General features: G+C 37.1%; 1 protein-coding gene across 5 annotated transcripts; it reads left to right on the top strand.

The window, feature by feature from the left end:
- The first annotated feature begins 12,565 nt into the window (after positions 1-12,565).
- Positions 12,566-17,681, top strand: aktip (akt interacting protein). 5 transcript variants are annotated; one of them, XM_007552187.1, is made up of 10 exons: positions 12,566-12,728; positions 13,392-13,517; positions 14,287-14,495; positions 14,581-14,645; positions 14,806-14,906; positions 15,052-15,140; positions 15,320-15,418; positions 15,690-15,797; positions 15,929-15,989; positions 16,153-17,681. In XM_007552187.1, the coding sequence occupies exons 2-10, from the start codon at positions 13,470-13,472 to the stop codon at positions 16,258-16,260; spliced, it is 888 nt and encodes a 295-aa protein (XP_007552249.1). In that variant the 5' UTR covers positions 12,566-12,728; positions 13,392-13,469; the 3' UTR covers positions 16,261-17,681. The 5 variants fall into 5 exon arrangements, with proteins under 5 accessions (XP_007552249.1, XP_007552248.1, XP_007552251.1 ...); XM_007552186.1 differs by having other exon boundaries at positions 13,389-13,517; XM_007552189.2 differs by having other exon boundaries at positions 12,567-12,728; positions 13,389-13,517; positions 14,290-14,495.
- The last annotated feature ends 3,444 nt before the right edge of the window (positions 17,682-21,125 follow it).

Here is a 21,125-nt window from a genome sequence, read left to right as displayed (position 1 = left end):
CCTTTAAGAGCGAGTTGGATTTGCAGTGAAGGGAAAGCATTCAAGGAATGCGTGGACACGAATTGGGGACTTGGTTCTGGAGACCAAAATAATGAAGCTAAGCCTCGTTGACACGGGCCTGGCAATGGGTGTCTGATTTCAAAATGATGATATTGCTTGCACGCCAGTGAAGCTGCCAAATTTAGAAATGTGTTGCCACTGCTGGCCACACTTGTCTTTATCCATATATACTGTGACTTCTGTCGGTTCTTTAACATAAATTTGTGAAATCCACGGAAGAATCACTGACTGAATGTTGTCATAGACATCAGGGACTGTAAACATAGGGGGTCTTATCTGTATCCCAGCAGCTATTCTGTCTCTGTTTAATAATTTCAGAAGGTAAAACTTTACTTTGGTGGAGATAAATACATTGGAGAAAAGATTTTACTCATTTCTGGCACTAAAAAGAGTACAAAGTCAAAATATGAGATGCATATTCCAGCTTTCTATGCTGAAGTAAAGAAGGGCAACACTTGCAAACTTTCTTTCAGTTGTCTTTCTTTTGTAATTGTGCCCTCCCTTATAACAGTTCCCAACAGAAACAAGATTTCTGTTGGAGCTTAAAGGAAATGTGACCCAGCAGTCCCCACTGCTGATGATACTAATATACTTTACAAGTGACCATAACTTGCCTACTTTTACTAGGAACAATTTTAGAGGCGGATTATTTTATTTATGTAGTTGGCAGATTTAAAAAGCACCCTTTTATGGTCCAATTTGAATGAAGGATTGTGCTTGCAAAAAAAAATAAAAAATACATTACCTAGTTTTTGTTTTTGTTCCCTTTCTTCTTCAGATGTTTCAGATTTTCCTGGCATATCCTAACAGATTTGGTCCAAATTTGTGCTTGTAGCTATTGTATTGCACAAATAATAATAATAAAAAGAACCTCTCAGTACCATTCCTGGTTACCCAACCGATGCAGCTTCTCAGAGGCCATATGGAAGCCCAACTTGTGCTTTTATATTCACAAACAGACAGACAATTAGACTCCAGCTTTATCAGTCAGCAATTGCTAGGATCAGATATGAGATACACCTGTATCAATAAAAGATCTCATATACAGCCTTTCTCAAACAACGATGCCACTTTCAACCTACACTGAGGGTATCAAATGTTCTCTGAATAATGAAAAACAATTATGAAGCTAAACAAAGCCGTGGTGGTAATGAGCTGTTTTATTTTTATGCAGAGAATGAAAATAGATTCTGCGGTTGTTATATGGATTTCCTTTTCAATATCATGTGGGTCATGCTCAGGACGTCCTCCTAATACCAGTCCGCCTACAGCATAATTACGCTGGAGGCTTCAATCTAGATGAATAAGACAGCGAGTCAGCGTGAGAGTCGGGACAGGAGCAGACAATCTGCTCGAAATGGGGAGGAAACAGAAGTCGGCTGCTTAGATTGTGTCTTAATTAATTATTCAAAGACCAGATTTTCTATCCAATGACCCCGGTAAAAAAGCACAAATTATTTAGCAAGCTGCCACATCAGAGCTTGGTGTGAGGACATGAAGCACGGGCTCTCACTGAGGTCACCTATCACAGGAGGCATGCGAACCTCTGTTCAGGATGCAGGCTGCATGACACACGCCCTCATGGGTATTGATGGCTGTATCAGCGTACAGGGCTAGAGTTTCTCTTTCTGTCAGCCATCCAGCCTGTCTGCATCTGCCAGGTTTGATAAGAAGGGTGAAATGTACGCCCTTGTAATCAACAGTGACTGATTTGGACAACACAAGATCAGATAGCTGGTCTGTTTGAGAGAAGCTGACAGAGATCCCAGAAGTACAACAGAGAGCACAAGTTGGGAAATTGCTGTATTTTTTAAAGCTTCCTTAAAGAAATTATAGCACACAATTTTAAGACGTAGAAAACCAAGAAACCTAAATTGCATTCATTTTAAAAATGGCAAAGTAATATTAAAATCAATTTTTCTGAAGCAAAAAATAAATCTACTGAATTACAACCATTGAAACATGAAGGAAATTACATATAAAGCTGGTAGCAAAACAAAACTATATTTCAAATGGGAATAAGTCAAAAGAACTGTATGATGGCCTGCTGGATGAAGTAAACGACTTTGCCCTAACTTTACTGCCCTCCATGCAGTAAAGTTGACTTAACCCCATCACAATTAACACAAGAAGAAATTAATCATTTACATAACCCTCCAAAAATAGTCTATCGAAATACATTTTGTCTCATAGTTATGAAACAATAAGAATATTGATTTTAGGGGAAGAAACAAACCAAAGGTTTGTTTCTTCTTCTGAGGGAAGAAGGCACTTCACAGTTTATGAAGACGGGGAGTCGACAGTCAGACCAATGAGCAAGTACGTAACTATATTTATGTAACACTTTTAATATATGAACTCTGAAAGAGTTTTACAGTATAATAAAAAACATAAAACAAAAGTCAGGGCACCGAATTGACACAATACAAGCAAGAGGTTCAAATTATTACATTTTAAATTAACAGATAAAGATCAGTGGCGCCAGAATTGCTCAAAAGAGAGTTGGAATGCTTAAAGTGACATTTTAGCACCAAAAGATCATGTTGTGAGAAAACTAATTTTATAGAGTTACAGTGTTTGAATGGTGTATCAAACTGTGTCCAGTTAACCCATCATGAGTAAAACACATGGCAGAAAATTAGATTTCCACATTCACTGCTTAGCTAGCTAATCTAACGTTGGCTAATTTGGCTGGCACCTTTTTGGAGAAACGGGAGCGCTGTCGCCCTCCACAAAGTAGGACTGCCACTGAGAACCAGAGCAGAAATCCCAACATCTACTGTGAAGGCTGCCAGAATTGTACTGCCTTGAGTTGCAGTTTTGTAACTGATCGTTCTCCGCTATGCTGAAATGCAGATTTAGATCCTTATTTAGGATTTCAGTTTTCTAACTCTCCAAGCTACTGGATTCAGTCAACATTCCTGATGACTTCCTGCTCCCCACTGAATAAATTACATAAATCTTTACATCATGAAATTAATTTAAGGTGGAGGCTTTGTAAAAAAAAATACTTTTCCGTGAGTGAATATTATGTGATGCACCGATATGCAAGTTCAGCGTTCCAAGTGTAACGTCATGTTTTTTTAGCAACTTTCCGCTGCTTTCACAGCTGCATTGCTCTTGCTTTTTCTTTCCAGCTTTCTTCTTTCTTTCTTTCTTCTTTTTTTATTTATTTTTTTTACATATTTCTCCAATTTGGGCATAAAAACAAATATGGCTATCATGAGCTACAGGCCTGAACACAGCTGAAAAGGAAAAGTTGTAAAAGTGATGAAATATGCCCTTCAAGTGTCTGAAACTGGGGCCCACTCAATCACACATGCTACATATGCTGCACTGAAATACAGTGAAACAACTCAATCTGTTTGTGTTGCCAATAAAGCTTGAACTTTGACACGCACTGAGAACAGAACGCCAGCATGATTGTCACCCTGTTATTTTTTGTTGCTCTTAAAAAGGCTAAATATGTCCCAAAGCTACTCCAAAAGTGTTATAATTTCAGAGTGTGCCAGAGAAAAAGACAGAGGGGGAGAGGCTGGGTGACGAGAGGGGACAGGCTGTTTGCACACACACACACACACGCACGCATGTGCAGGTGTTATGTGTGTTTGTTGTCTCTGTGATGTGATAGAGAGTTAGCCTTGATCTTGTTAGTGGTGATTGGGGTCTCCGCGAGACCTCACACACTGGGTTGTGGGTGTAATTGGCTATGGCAGACCGGCCTGTAACCATGTGGAGCGATGGAAGAGGAGAGGGGAGGAAAAAGTGCGCCGGGCCTTTTGTTTGTGGCGGCCTCCATGTGTCTGCCTGCCTGTGTGGCAGTGCCGCACTCCCGGGTGTGTGCGTTGGGGCTTGGCTTCGGGGAGATGATTGTTATAGCACTAGTGTTGGCTTTAAAAATGCCTTTTTAATGGGAATGCATTTCACAAGCAAGAGCATTGAGGTCTGAGAAGCCAACATCGCAGCAGCCAGGGGTGCACAAGTTCAGCTTGTGCTGTTGAACCGAGTCTGTTCATCAGTGGAAACAGTCTGCCATCTGCTGCCAGGTAGAAGAATAGCATACTAGCTTTTTTAGAAGTGATTTTCAGATGTTTCTCCTATTCTACACAGCAATATTCTTCATCCATCTTTATAAAAAATATATATTTAGGCAAATAAATCACAGACACTGAATTATATAAAATTGCACAAACATTTCATGTTATATTTTAACTTTAGAGTATTTTCTTACTTTCCTAGCATTCTGTCACTTACTGTCTTAAATGTCTGTTAATTCTTCTTGTAAACAAATGTTACGCATCTGTCATCTGTCATGTAACTGTGGTTGCAAAGTACCTTAATTAAAGATCCTTTCAATACGCCACCTTTTCCACTTACCTCAAGCACTTTGAATGCTTTTCCTTAATGAACAAATGAATTATGCAGTAACCCCGACTCAGCCAACAAAAGGCATTTGCTGCCTAATGTGTTTGCCTAAATAGCAGTGAGTAGCGGGGCCTTCCTTTTAAGTGGATAAGGTACCTCTGCTCAGCTTGTGGGAAGTGTCTCGTTTAATTTAATTCAATAATCCCGATAAATGAAATAAATCCCTTTTGGGACATCCATTCCTTGAGTAGCGAGATAATAAAAAATGAGGTTCACAGAGAAAAAATTAGGACATTATGGTTGATTGAGCTTTTACAAAAAGCAGAAATATTAATACAGAGATATTCTTTATGTTTATAATTTTGCAGTAATGAATGAGGGCATCCATGTGGAAAACAATCAGAGCCGAGAACGGATGACGGCGATTGTGAGGCTTAGTGAAAGAACGCATTAGCCTTTTCACACACTCCCGATGCAAATTGTTTCACTTAAACTTTTTAAATACCATTCTGTGTCCTGACTTCATTTTAATAGGTTTGCCGATAAGAGAGCATAAGCATGAACTCGAAAGGCGGATCGTGGCTCCCAGCAACACATTTATTCACCACTTGATTCAAGAGTGGAAAATGGAAAATTGAAAAGAATGAAAGAACATGATCTTCCCCTGAAATAATCAGGTTTTTGCGCTGAATTGATATTTCATATCCACATGAAACATTAATTTGAATTCAATATGAATGCTGGTGTAATTGAATGCGTTGCTCTGCCTAAATTAAAACTAGCCTGTGTGGAGCCTGGCATAGATTTTATAGAAAACATTTCACTTATTCAATTCTGTTTAGGCTGGAATTCATTTGATAAATATTTGTTGCACTATACAAACCGGCGACATTAAAAAGGTGAAACCGAGAGTGTTTGCAAGGGAGCCTCAGCTAAAAAAAGTCTCTTACCATAAGCCACATTAGACAGTTTTTAGAATACATCCACTTTGTTTGAAGCTACATGTAAATACAATATGCATAAGAAACAGCAGCACTGATGGATTTTAGTTCATTGACTCCCATTGCATTTTTAATGATGGTAGGTTTGTAGTTCTTCTGTACCTGCTCATTACCACACTGATTTTATTTAACCCTCCCGCCTCTCAGACTTATCACTTGTTTCCGGCAACTGCGGCCTCTTGTAAGTCAAACTGATTGAGTCATTCTTGAACATCTGTTGTTCAGCCAAGCCTCAAAGGTAATCCTACTAATGGCCCTCTAAGCTATCCACATAAACACACACATAAATAAAAATGTTTCCAAAGAGATTTGGTCATCGACTCACTGCTAATCAATTCTGCAGCCGCATCTGTTGATGAAGGGTTTGGAGAAGTACAGAGCAAGATATATGCAACAATCAATGGCTGGCATGGGGCAGACTGGGCCAGTGAGTGGCAGTCACAGCTCCGCTGGGAATCAACGTTTACACGCAGACGGACTGAGCCTGTCGGATGCCTTGCCAAAAGCCCGACGGTTACACACACACACACGCACGCACACACGTGCACAAACAGAGTGGAAACACTGACCGCCAGAATGTTGTCCATCAATGACACGAGGAGTAAAAATTACAGCTCTCGTGAAAAGGAGTCTGTAAAGGGAACAAGTGACATTCTCTTTATTTGAGCCACTGAGGTCTGGCACACACTGAAATGCCAGATGTTGGATGAATGCCACAAAAGAAATTAAGAACTTTCCAAGAAAAAAAAAAATAGATCTTACAACTTAACAAAATTACAGTATTTTTTTTAGTCACTGTGTGAAAATGGAGCATCACCCAGTGGCCATTTCTGACATTGGGTGGGAAGAAAAAAGCTACAGACACACCCATGAACAGTCGTTGTTGTTTTTTCCAAGTATGTATGTTTTTGCTCTTTTGTTGCGCTTGCAACTTGGCAATTTGTATCTGTAGCTAATAATTTATTGTGCCAAATTTGGAAGCAACAACTGCTATCGGGTAAAAACTCACAATGCAGCATAGCTGTGGTGGAATTTAGGCAGACTTTTCTTTCTTTTGGGGGCATGAACAGCCATTTGTGTGTATTTTATGTTTTGATTTTGAGTTCTATTATAAGCTCTATGTTTTACTGGATTTCCCACCAGATGTATCAAGGTATACACCAAAATATTTAACTTTTAATTGGTAGTTGCACAGGATATTTTCCCAAAAATTCTGAAGAATCACCAAGATATTTTTCATGAAATGTGACAGCAAAGAAAGGCAGGTCAGCAGTGGCTTTGAACCATAAACATCCCTTTTCATGTCTTCTCCATTTGAGAAAGACCCTAACTGTGTTTCTGTGATGACCCAAAGTCTCCAGGAATCCCTAAGTAACCCTTTCCAGATGAATCGATGTTACTAACTTTGTTTCACATCTATTCTGTTTCTTTATTTTCGTGCACGGTGTATCACTATTTGAGCTCTTACAGCCTACTTTATCTTTTCAAACAGATCATATTAAGACATTGTTTTATTCTGCATTACAGACAATATTCAAGGCTGTATGTGACTGTATGTATGCCACTTCCATCACCTCTAGTTAATGACTACCTAATGATCCCCCATTCTGTTTTTAAGCGTTTTTACCATCGTTTTCTTCGGAACGTTTGTTAAAATGCCTGTGAAATCAATCCTGTCCATTTTGGTAGAGACACCCTGCTGAATTGTTTTATACTTTTCAGCAAAGACAAACACACCTGCCACTTTCACAATATGTTCTCCATGAGGGGAAAGTTAGAAATTACTCCAACACCTGGGCTTATACACAGAGAAATATCTGCATATGACAGACCAAGCTGGGCTTTTTTGGATCACTCCTTCTGCCAAGCAATACCCATAAATTTAATTTCCAATCTGCTCTCCTTTTATTAGTTTGGGTGTTATTAAATGAGATTGCTTCATCTTAATATAATATATTTCCAGGGCCTGCGAATGTGGCTTGGAGCTGATATTCAAATTCAATAACATGGCCTGTACTTAGCGCATGGCACTAATAAATGCCAATGTATGATGCATATGAAGACGGGGCTCAGCGTGGAAGTGGTGGAGGGTAATAATAAGGCTGCGAGTGTCCTTCAGAGGTGAGACATGCCGCTCTGCGTGCCTGTGTTCCACAACTCATATACCTGGAGAAGGCAGGTGACCTACATACAGCTGAAGAGAGAAGAGATGGATGTTCATATTTCCTGGTATTTTATTAACTAGACAAGACAAATCCCTGGCAACTGTATACACTAGCTGTGGTATAACACGCAGGAGAGAACTGTGTAAGTCACAATTGTGCTGCTAACCTTTGACCTTAGCTCAACGGACACAGAGCAGACTGTTTGAAGAATCATCCCCACCATTTGGTGCTGTGAAGAGAATAATACATAAACAGGTAAAGTACAATAGCTTGGTTGCAATGTGTGACCTCTTGACCTCTGTGGGGTTAGAACTTCCCATCTTCCTTTGTCTCCCCCCCCATTTTATCGCTGGAACCCAAGAACTACTCTCGCAAAGGTTGCAGCTTAGAAAGCTTAGCAGCACCAGCGAGTGACCTTTTCTTTTATTGCGAATCTTTCAGTTTCATCATTATTATAAAGTGAGATCTATGCATATGATCAGTACAATGGATTTCTTTTTCATTAGTTGTGTAAAATCCCAGTCAGTGAATGGTGGGGTAGTCGTCACCGCCAGCCAGTCTTGGTCTCCCCCCGCCGCTCCCTCTCCTCCCACTTTCTGCTCCTCCTCCACCTCCTTCTCTTCCTCCACTGGTGGGATCTGACAGTTGGAATTAATATGCGAAGAGCTTTCCTTCTCCGTATGTTGGCTGAGGCTTTCCAGGTAACTTTATCAGGGGTAACATTATCGAGAGCTTTGCCGAGAGCTTCTTCATCATGCTCATATCCGAGCCTGCCCAACACTTGTCACTGTCAATCACAAGGTGATAATACATCAGCAACTCTCTCATTTGGTTTAATAAAATCTCCAGGCTTATTTGAACTGCAGTCATTACAGCAAATAATTGCCTCACATTAGTTTCTAGCCAGGTCTTAGCCTCAGGGATAAAAAAGGCTATTGCTATATAAAGGCTTCACTTGATGTTTTTTTTTTTAACCTTTACTCCCCAGTCGTTCATATTTCTAAAATGAAAATTACATTTGAATCTAGATTTTGCTTCCTTTATCCAAACTAATGTTGTTATTACATATTATTTGGAAGTGGAGTCATCTGTTTTCACTTATTTTTATCTATGTGCTGTCAAGATAGATTTCAGCAAGGATTGCCAATTGTAATATTTAACTGTCATTTAAACCAAATTGTAAATCTGAATCAGCAGGCTGAAAATTCTCTGAAGAAATGGCCTGACAGAAGGGAACATATTTCATCTTAAATTTGAATTCTGGCACCAGCTGCAGGTGAAGCAGCTGGAAATTTGTGCTGAACCCAGAGTCTATAAATCTCTCATAAAGGACCAATCAAATCATAAATGTACCATTACATTTCAGCAAATATACAATTTAAAAAAAGACTCAATGACAATGCCTACTTTTAAATTAATGTTTTATATTACCAGTTTCCTGAAATATGCCTTATCAGCCATAAATAAGGAGATGTTATTAAATGTTTTAGTTTAATAAAAAAAAAACAGGGGCTATGTCTGTTTTGGCAGAATTGACTCTATGTAAATTCATAAACTATTAGATTGTTAATTATATGTTTTGTCCAAACATCTTAGTTGTATTTTAGAGGCATTATTTCACTTTATTGGATGTACATTCCTACCATCTTTCTCCAAAGATAAGCTATGTCTCTCTTGCCAAAGAGCTGCAAGCTATTTATCCATCTGTCTGTCTGTCTGTCACAAACTTTTGTCCAGTTTTAAAGTATCTCTTACCGTGAAGTGAATTTTTCTTGGTCTGAAATCTCAGTCTACCAGTGTGCGGAGCTCCATTAAGGGTCATTTTTTTAGGCTAATTTCTGCGTTGGCTAAGTTGTTCACTAGTGTCTCGGCTCTTTAAAAAAAAAATCTCCACGTTTTCTTTCCAGGCGCCATGAAATTCTTTACTTCTCACTTGAAAATCCGTATGTTACAGTATCACCTTATGCCTCAGAAATTATTTTTCTCAAGCAAAAACTGACTTACTTTTGTTCTTGGCGTGATGCTTTCTCAAGTAACAACTAAAACTCTCAGTGTTTTATACTGCCCAGAAATTCATCCATCCATCCATTTTCTTTACACCCTTGTCCCTTAGTGGGGTCGGGAGGGTTCTGCCCAGAAATTGAGAGGAAACTGATTTTAACAGCTTTAAACATTATATTGAACAACAGTATTTTGTCTTATGACTCAGTAAAAAGGTTTATTAATAATAGCCCTGGTGATTTTTATCCTAAAAAGCCCTGTTAGTGTGAGTAAATATAATAATTTATGCTTTTTAATAAAACTAGTATGTTTACAAATGTTGTTTTTTATTTAGCATCAAATAAAGGATTGCGGAGCTAAACATGTCTATTAATATCTGAAAGTATCAACAATGTATCGCTTAAATAAGTAGTATATATTTTTTTCAAATAACATCTTAGATATAAATTTGTTTTAAAAGTATTACTGATTGCACTTTAAAAATTAGGTAACTTTATGTTATTAAAGGTAAAGTTTAAACAGTAATGATTTCCTGGTTAATGTCAAGTTGTCATAACAAAGACATTTTGAATAATGTCAACTTTGTATTAAAAGTGTAATAATTTACCGAATGACACTTTATGACAACAGTCATAAATATTCATGAAGGCTTATTCAAGTTCATGACAGGTGTTATGTCATGTTTATGAAAGTGTCATGTCAGTCTTATTCAACCCCCTTCAAATAAAGTGTTACCTAAATAAATAATAAAATATATATAAAAAAAACTTTAAGTAAAATGTACTATAATGAAATATTCATTAGAGTATTTCTTAAATTATTTAATGGTTTGTGTGTTGCATTGCACTATAAAATTATTTAAGCTGTCACTGTGGCTGGTTAAATAGATCCTAACATCTGATTGGTTGACCAACTGTATCTGATTAGAGAGCTATTAGCCCTGCCCACTAACTGTAATGGTTAGTGTGGTCAGATAAAATTACACAGCTTACGAATTACTTCAGCACACAATCATAAAATAACTTTGAAAAAATTTGCTACATAATCTAAGATGTTATTTGAAAAAAATATATACTACTTTTTTAAGCGATTATGTATTTTTATTTTATTTTGAATAATAACTAAAATTATTTTTAAACAATTCAGTAATTATTTACTTATATATTGTGTTGCAGCACTCCTGAACTTCCAAAAGATCAAGGTGGCATTTGATTTTCTTAAAGAAAAAAAAAACCCTGAGTATTGAAAGTAAAAGCTAAATCTACATTTTCTAGTACAAAGAGGTCACATATTCAATAAGAAAATCTAATCTTCACACTTTAATTACAGTCATTACTGTATTTGTTTAACCAAACAAGGTCGCAATAATTGATTAGATAAAGAATCAACGGCAAAAACAAAAATCTCATTACAGAAGCCGTGTTGTGGACACTTGCACTCTTGTTTAGGTCAGATAGTTCATCCCAATGTCACTGAAGGCAAAGCAGGCAGGAACTCATTTGTTCTGAGGTGATTTTTGATTTGTGCATGTCAAAAAAGTGATGGTGACCTTGCACTGCCAATAAAGGAGCCAGATACTAATTACCTTTGTCAGTGAAGTGCACTTGGGACAATACTCAATCAGATAACAATAATCGAGTCAATAATTTGTATTTACTCTGAAACTTGGACAATGTCATTTCTCCCAATTAGTGCAATCATCCATGCATTAAATTAGTTTTTTTCTTGCTCACCAGAAAACTAATTAGGGGTAATTGTTAGGAAATCAATCAATCAACAGAATGAACTTCCAATGAAGCGTGGTCAAAACTAAAGAAATGTGTGACACATATGGTTTGGATGCACCCTGACCTCTGGGGACTTAGCTTGGTACACCGAAACAACAGAGAAGTGTGTAACTAAAGTGGTTTAGGGTACAAATTAATATGGATTCAGGGATTTATTCAAATAATTGGATGCTTTTGATTGCATTCTGTTTATTTATCAGCATATTATTATTATTATTATTATTATTATCTAACCAGGTATATTTCATTGAGAATAAGAATCTCTTTTTCAAGAGTGGTAGCAGCACACCAACAATTACAAACCAATAATTCAAATAATTGCCTTTGCAAAAGTATTTTGAACTTGTACATTTTGTTAGGTTACAAATATAAACTCCTTTGAATTTTTACTAAGATCACTTATGATAAACTAACATATAATAGTCAATAATTGAGAAGTGAAAGGAAGATAATAAATGATTTTCCAATCTAAAAACTATGGAATGGATTTGTATTCTATCTGTTTTCGGTAACAATGAGGAATCACTAATCAAAGCAAACAAGATTTTCTGTACTACCCAACATTGATGATGTAGAAATAATAAAAAATTAAAATTTATTAAAAAAATTCCCCATCATCTTTTCATCGGCTCTGACCAATTTCCCTTCCTTGAAAAAAAGCCCATGACATAATGTTGTCACCACACTGTATGGCTGTGTGTATTTAGGAAGATATGCTGATTCTCTTATAAACGCCAGTCTTTGGATGTCAGCTTACATTGACATGCTTATCTTAGGAAATTTTAAGTTGTGCAATATTCTTTCCATTCTTTGACAATGGACCAAAGAGCAAAATGTTTAAAGTTTGGGATTTGCCATATAACTTACTCCTACTTTAAACGTCTCCACAACTTTATTGTTGACTCACATGATGTGTCCCCTGTTTCTAATCATGATTGTTTTCTAATGTTCTCCACCAAACCTCTGGGATCCTCATAGAAAAAATTATCTAGAAATTTGTACGATTTCTTCCATTTGATTGCTTATTAGACGTCTCTACACCTACAGAATGAAAATAGGTTCTTTCCCTTTAAAGCTAAAAATTGTCTCGTTTTGTGACAAAAGCTTCAGCAAATCAGCTGCTAAACGTTATTCTCCTCGACCAATGAGAATTAAATTCACATAAGAACCGCCCCTCGTTAAGTTAGATTGAACTCCGGTGTATCCCAGTATCTCCAAGTTATCAACATTGATCAGCCAGACGGTATGACATCTAAAGGAGTGGCAAGACTCAGCAGATTTTAAAGTGGGGAAACAGCTTTTTAGAAAATCGGTTTTAAACGGATTTCTACACGTTTGAAGTTTACACGGTAAGCCACATCTCTACGCTGTTTACGTACGGCAGCTGACATTTAAGAACCAGTCGAGTTAGCAACGTCAAAACAAGCTCGTAAGCTAATGCTACAGATGGGGCTTAAGTCGACGAAAACAAACAATTGACAGCAGGCAACGCATGTGTATGAACTTTATCTACTGTACCATTACATCTGGGGATTTTATAAATCTTTATATTCGGGTGTCAGCTAAAATTAAACTCGTTCTTGTTACCAATTGCAGGTCTATATCGCTCGCTAATGAAGCGCTGCATCTCTGATCTAAATTACTCCAGAACTCGCTGTTCTTTTAAAAGTATGTTTACAGTGCATTGTATATTGTTTTCATCGCTTGCCGCCGGATGGATCGTAATACCATGTTTTCTGAACCCACACATTAATTCAGCAAGTTAAACACGCAAGTAAACTCCTACGTTAGCTAAAGCTAAGCTAGCCCAAACAAGCCGTTCTTTTAGATCATTCTCTAATTAATTTTCTTATTTATGCCTTGTTCACCCTGTTTATAAATGTATTTCAGTTTTCGCTAGAAAGTGGGCTTGCTATATCGTAAGAGTCTGTCCGAATGTAATCAGGTTAGCTGTTTTTGTGACCTCGGCTGCAGTAGCAATCCTCTAATGTGCCATGTTTCCACAACAGCAGCGGCGGATGGCCATCTCCGTGGTTAATATTGGACCTGCTAATGCGAGAACAACACCAATCTGAACCTATGACTGAGTAATGAACCTAAACCCCTTCTGGAGCATGTCTGCCAACACAAGTCGCAAGGTAAATTGTTGACCCGCCCCCTGCAAGTATTTATATCACTTTACATTGTTAAGTTCTGGGGGCAAAACAGAACAGCAGTGTGTATCAAGTGGTGGAAGGGCAGCGGCCTATTGATATTCTGTTTCAAATAGACTGAAAAAAATTGACTCTTGATTAAGACTTCAAACCAAAGTAGTGATATAATTAAATGTTTTGTTGTTTTTAAGTTGTAGCTGCTTAAAATCTTAGCACACTGAAAACTGGCCCAAACATAGTCACATAAACCCACTCTTTTAAAAGAGTCCTTTGTTTAATTCAGTTCTGCAGATTTAATAGACAGACATTGCCATAGGAAAATGTTTGGCCACTATTTTCAGAATGGGTGTGTCTTCATTTTTTGGTTAGTCATGCAAACGTTTCTTTATTCTGATGTAATGGATGAAACTTGTAGTAATTTCTTTGGTATGTTTGTTGTTTGCAGCACTCAGTGTATGCCAACAGTGTTTTTAGTATTTTTAAAGACTCATTACTACACTGCTCCTCTGATCTGCTTTGTGCTCCTTGTGTACACTGATGTAGTGTAACATCTCCGTAACAATTTCATAAAGATACTGTAATATGCTGTATCTGTATCCAATTATCTGATGAATATTAAGCCAAACAACTGGCTCAAGTAAATGTGCATACAAAACATTTTCCTTCTTCTTCCCCCACTCCCCCTCCCTCCTCTGTAATTGACAACAAATTTTCACCTGTTGCTGTGATCCTCTTTGTCCCCAAAACAAACCAGCAGAGAGCTGAAGAGGAGCAAAGTGGGCACACAGACCAGAGAGCCAGCCCAGCCAGGACTCACTTTGGCAAAAAGGTCCTTCCGCCCATTCCTAAGAATGCAACCCCCATTACCAAACCTCCATCAATGGGCACTGCAGCCCACTCGGCCAATGGCACACATGCCTCCTATGGCCCTTTTTACCTGGAGTACTCTCTACTTGCAGAGTTGTGAGTATTTTTAATTTTTTTTCCATCCTAATAGAAAATCCAAATTTATATTTACTGATTAGACCTGTTGCAATGTGACCTGCAGCACACTCGTGATTAAGCAGAAACTCCCTGGAATTTATGTCCAGCCATCCTACAAGTCGGCACTAAGTAAGAATCAATGCGCCGCTAAATTTTAATAACCTGAATGTTGATCTTATGCTTTATGTGAAATATTTTCCATTTCATTTTTCCTGCATTGATACTTTTTGTGTTCCTAGTTGAAGTGTAACGTTTCTTAAAGGCAGTTTTCCTCTCTCCCGTTGTTTAGTGTGGTTTGGGGTCATTTTCATCAGGCATGGTTTGTATCAAGATGGTGTCTTCAAATTCACTGTGTATATTCCAGACAACTATCCAGACGGGGAGTGTCCTGTAAGTGTTTTTTTTTTTTTTTTTTTTTACTTAAAACTGATTATAATTAAAGAGCCTTTTAGATGTACTTGGCTTGAGAAATGCGTGTTCCCTTAAACCTGTAATCTTCGGGACAAATTTTAAAGTCTCTTATTTTTAATTTCAGAAATTGGTATTCGACATCCCAGTCTTCCACCCTCTTGTCGACCCAGTATCTGGAGAGCTGGATGTCAGAAGAGCTTTCACCAAATGGAGGTATGTCGTTTTCCCCTCTGGAATGCAAACAATTTTACATTCTCATAATCATCAGATTGTGTATGTGTTTATGTGGAATAGACTCCCTCTCAGAGCGGTTTGTTTTAAACTTGTAAATTGCCGTCAACTTGTGGTTTTACAGTCAACACTTTGCAAACGTAAATCTAATCTTTCTTTAGACGGAATCACAACCACATCTGGCAAGTCTTGATGTATGCACGTACAGTTTTTTACAAGATCAACACAACGGAGCCACTAAACCCAGAAGCAGCAGTGCTGTGAGTTTCTGAGGCTCTTCTTCTCTTTAATGTTTGACTTTTTATTTAAAAAATCTTTTAAGATTCATTTTTATGGATTCCTTTAGATAACTGATGTAATTACTGATTTGAAAATAAAAAAATAAGCTGGTGTTTTTTTTTGCAGTAGTGATTACTAAGGCTTTAAGATCCCTGGAAAAGTGTTTTTTTTTTTGTTTTTTTTTGTTTGCTTGTTTTTTTTGTTCATTGCTTACAAATGGAAACCCACATTTTTCCTTTTTGTCCTCTCCAGGTATGAAAAAGATATACAGCTGTTCAAAAGCAAAGTGGTGGACAGTGTCAAACTATGCAACAGTCATCTTTTTGACCAGCCTAAGATAGATGATCCTTACGCAATAAGGTTTGTCCCCATTATTGACGTCCCTTTGCTGACCACAGGAAATCATAACCTGCATACCTGTTAGTTTGGAAGAATCGTTGACGGCGAATAGAGTTGCACTCTGAAATCATGTCCTTCTCCATTGGATTTAGTTTCTCTCCATGGAACCCAGCAATGCATGAAGAGGCAAAGGAGAGGATGTTCACATACAAGGTAAGTTGCATGAATATCTTGAAATCTACTGAACTTTACTCATTTAAAGTTTAGATAAGATATTTGCATGTAATTTGTTCAGCTGCTGTGTAACCGCAATATCTTTTTTTTTTTTTTTTTTTTTTTTTTTTTTTTTTTTTTGCCCTGCTGTTTTGCCTTTTAGAAACGACCTGAGGAATATCACAGAGGAACACAGGTGTCGGGGTTATCTTGGGTAAAGCCTGGTTCAACCCAACCTTTCAGCAAAGAAGATGGTCCTCCTCAGAGCTGAAACTGCACTGCGTGCCCTGGCCACTAGATGGAGACAAACGTCAACTGCTACACCGTTGGCTTTCCTCAGCTGCTTGTGTAGTGGACTCTTGAAATGGTTGGGAGAAGTTAATTTTTATCTCCACTTTACTGCTCAGCTTTAAAAGCTCTTTAGGCTGCTCTTGACACAGCTGTAGAACAAGGAAGAATAGTTTTGTATCACGTGTAAATTGCAAATGACAAATGGATGTCCAAACTACATCATTCAGGCTGTGATGCAATCAAAGTGCATTGTCATTCATTTTCTGCTCCATGCACATGTAGTCAGACAGGGAGATAAAGTCCCAAACGGGGGTCAGATGTATGAACAAAGCACTTTGTATACATATGGTAAGTATAGTAGACGGCTTAATTAAAAACCACTTATAAAATTGGCTTAGGACTGTATTTGTTAGGCTTTTTTTCTTTTCAATACAGCAGAGTGACTGAAACTAATTCAGACTCCCTCCTCCCCCAATATCCACTAAAGTAGTGTTCTTGATTTGTCTTCAGGTCGCATTGTCCTGCATGTTTTAGAAGCATCCCTGCTCTAACACACCTGATTCTAAGGGCTTAATTCTGCAGAACTCTGCTGTGTTACTGTAACTTTACATCATGTGTGGTGAAGTTTAATACATGTAGAACATTGTGAGCTGAAGACTCGAGATGGGGAATGCTGCTCCACAGCTCGACATGATTTGTGTCGGTTTTTTTGTTTCTTTTTAGACAACAGTTTTTAGTTTGGTTGTTTTATGTAACTTCTATTATGTGTAAAGCAGAGCAGCCAAGTATAATTTTAAATGAGATGCTACATAACTAAGCTTGTTTTACTTTAATGATTTTTGAATGCTTTACGTACCTTTTGGCTATTGGTTATTAATGGTCTATGTAGATAAGTTTCCATTCTGAAGTTCTGTGTCTGGTTTCCTTACATGTTTGAGATCCCATAAACTCCTGTCTGCAAGATTTTGTCACAAAATTTGAGGGAAACTATTTTTATAAGGTTCATTTGCTTCCATCTGGGCAGCACAGAGTTTATTTAAAGCATATGTTGATACTAATTTACCAAGACGTTGATGCAAATCTGGTGTTTTCTTTATTACGGTTTCTGTTCTTAAGCCTGGTGTGGATTGATGCTGAAGTTCTTTCCAAATATAACTCTTGACTGGTTTGCTTGAAGTTGTCTCCAAGGATTTACATTAGAACAGCTTAAATGGTGGTCAAACCTGTATGATTAGTAATTGCTTGTTACTGTATAAAATTCAGAGAAAAGTCTCTGTGCAATCTGGACTTTAAATTTATTTGCATTGCTGTGGTTTGAATGGTTCCCTTACCACAACATAAATGATGTAAATTTTTTATTCTGAAACCAATAAAATGATTTTTAAATTCTTTCATGAAAAACTGTAAATCTTCACTTTTTTTTACAATAAAATGAGGCAGCCTTTTGTTTCTATTTTAGTCACTAAATCAAAGGTTACATCAGCAATTTACCTTGAATAATAATTAAACCTTATGCATGGTGTCTACTAGAAAGTATTTGGCACTGATTTTCAATCTAAAAACAAATCTAGAACGGAACTTTGTGTATATACGTATAATGCATCCCAAGAGAACTTGAATGTTGTACCTCAGTCCATCTCATATATTCAGTTGTTCTGGATGGTGATGCTGTGCAATAGACAAATCTCCAGCAGCAGTCAGTCTTGCAGCAAATCTGGAGAGGCCTCTGAAGACTGTTGCTTTATGAAAGTCTCTTGATTGTCATGACATGCTAACAGCTCAATTTCCAGGCAGCAGAGAACATATTTTGCAGTAACGCATTCTGGATTACATCCAGCTTTTAGAAAGCACTACTAATCCACCTCTTTTGCTTCTGCCACTCTTTAAATTTGACAGTATGGTTAGAAGGCCAGACAGAAATGTTAGTCAGGGATATGCTTCTTGCCCACTATGACTGATGGAGGACATAGCTTGAACTTCCTGTTTCTCTGCTCTTGGTTCCTGTTCTGCATCCATCAAGTCTCCTTTTCAACTCTTCTTGGATTTGGGGTCTTTGTTCAGATATTGCTTTAGGTTTTGAGATGCTGATCAGCTGTTCCTTGTTGTAAAAACAATATACAATGCTTATGCGTCATAACCACCCAATTGATGTCAAAACTAACGTACCAAAACAAGTAAACATTTTTTATTTAGTCCACATTTCTGTCTAAATTTATTGGCATCATCCTGATGAAATACTTTAATCCTAAATGTTTTTCATTAACTGGAAACAGAACATCTTTAAGTAGAAATAAAGGCTTGAAAACATATTTTCACTTAATAAATTGACTTTTCAATCATTCAATGTATATTCATCCATATATAGGCAGTGTGAATACTTATCTGTGCTGTCTTAAGAGGACAGAAATGCATAAAAAAATTAGCTGTGGCTCAGAGTTTGAGAAATACAGCCATGTGGATCAGACATGACAGGACAGGGCATTCAGCAGACAAGGCACTGTTTGGTTTATCTGTGCCTACGCTCACTCACTGGCATGCACACAGAGAAGATGGTTCACTCAATGCATATTGTTCAGAACGTTGCCCAGATAATTTAAACTGATAATGACGTGCGTCAGTGGCGTATCTATTTAGGACACTCTATGCAATGTATCTATTTAGGGCAGGAAATAACTGTGGAATCATTAATTTTGTTTGACATCACTGCAATGTATGAAAACTATACATTACAGTGATGTAATATATCATTACATCATTACGTGCAGCCCTTTCCATCTTGGAAACGGTCATGGTTCCTGAGCCTCTACCACCTTTGTTGATTCTTCTAATAAATGTCCAGGGAAAAGTCTGCCAACTCGCATCTTCTTAATTAAATGAATGTGCAAAGTTTTCAAAACTTAACAGTATAGTTCATAATTGTTTTCAGACTTTACTTTGTGTGATCATTTTAAACCTTGATGTCTGTCCTTTTGTTTTTGACCTGTGATCTACCCAACTGTATTCAAACAGTTTGATATATTGATCAAAAGGAAATTTAGAATTTAATTTTGAAATCAAGCTCTTAGAGTCTGGAGGAAGAGTCTTGAGAAAAGCAAACAATCCAAGTTGCTTAAGGTCCAGTGCAAAATTTCCACAACAGTAATAGTTTGAAGACCTAGTATCTGCTGACATCACTATTTTATCAAATCCAAAGTCAGTACAGCTTTCAACTAGGCAGGGCAGTCAGAAGGAGAGAAGCCATCTAGGAAACATATAATAATGGGAGTTTAGATTGGGTGTAGTACTGATGCCCTGGAAATTCAAAGCAAAGTATTTGAGATGAGGCAAGCAGAGGGGCAAAACAAATCAGATTGAAAAGATCAAAGAGAGGCATAAACATAATTACGGGCAACTGTGGCTCAGTGGTAGAGAAGTTGTCACACTAACAATATGGTTGAACCCATTGGAACTTATGTTAACTTAATAACTGGGAATCCATGTTGAAATCTGACAAATCTTAGTGTTTATTAATACCAGAAAACACAGAATTACTTCTCCGTGGCACTGTACTTGGTGGTGCCTTGCAGTAGTATTAATACACCCCGAACTTTCTTACATTTTGTCAGATAAAAACCACAAATATCTAGATATTTATAATCCACAACTCAGGTGGGAGAATCTGTTAGCGAGGCACTCAACAAATCTGGCCTCTATGGAAGACTGGTAAAAGAAAGCCTTATGAAGTGGTCTATAAACAATGACATGAAAGAAGCAAACACGTGAAAGAAGGTGCTCAGATTAGATGAGTCTAACATGGAATTTGTGGAGGAAAGCCAACACTGGACAAAACCCTGGAGACATCATCTCAACATGATAGCATAATTATACATAGGCTTTTCTTTTATCATTTCATGTAACCCTATTGAGGAAGGTCAGAAGACTTTTTGGATTTTTATAGTGTGATTTTGCTCCCATTTCAAAAATTAATATAACTGATTGATCAAAAATCACAAAAAAATCCAGCTGAAATGTGAAAAACTTTCAGTGTCCTTTTTAAAACGCTGCATTTTTTATATTTATATGTATATCAGTGATTCTTGAGGATAGGGACAAAATGGGTTTTAATTTTCCCATATTTTTTATTATTTCTCAGCCTTATGTATGCAAATATGACAAATAATGTTTTGGAAATGTAAAGATGCTAAGGTGCAGGTTCCCAGTTTCAACATTTTTTTAAAAATTACATTTTTAATCGACCTGACCCAGAACTTTGTCATCACCATCTGACAAAAATAAATATAAAATGATTTTTAAAATACCATATTAGTGATATTTTTACTCATTTTACAGACACATGCTTCTCAAGAACAAAAAAAATATTTAAAACAAAAAACAACAAAAAGTCCATCTGATGGAGTTGACTGTGCATGACAGAGTTGACATAGAACTGAAGGTGGTGACAAACTAGTGAGTAAAATTAAAAACTTGATACATGTGAAGTAATGCAATTTATGTAAAATACATTAAAATGAATGAATTGCACATTTAAGTGAGATTTGACAACAATTTCACTGAAAGAGTCAGAAAAACTCTGATGGAGTTAACATCTGACGGAGTTGACGAAATGCCAAACTACCTCAATTTATATGATGTTATTCAGAAGGAGGCCATATTGTAGCTCGTCAGGTCCATTAAATCTTTACAATATACTAAAATTAAACTTTTATTTCACAAAATTTTATCAAAGTTTTGTAAATTGTCCCCAACTCTCGTCAGTTATGGAGTTGACACATCATGGTTGGGCCGAGCAACTTAGGAATAAAGCAGAAGAAAAAACTAAAGAATAACATAAGCTAACCAGAGCCA

This window comes from Poecilia formosa, unplaced genomic scaffold (genome assembly GCF_000485575.1).
Source record: "Poecilia formosa unplaced genomic scaffold, Poecilia_formosa-5.1.2 Scaffold46, whole genome shotgun sequence".
In the NCBI taxonomy this organism is placed as follows: domain Eukaryota; kingdom Metazoa; phylum Chordata; class Actinopteri; order Cyprinodontiformes; family Poeciliidae; genus Poecilia; species Poecilia formosa.
This window is presented reverse-complemented; position numbering and strand designations above follow the sequence as displayed.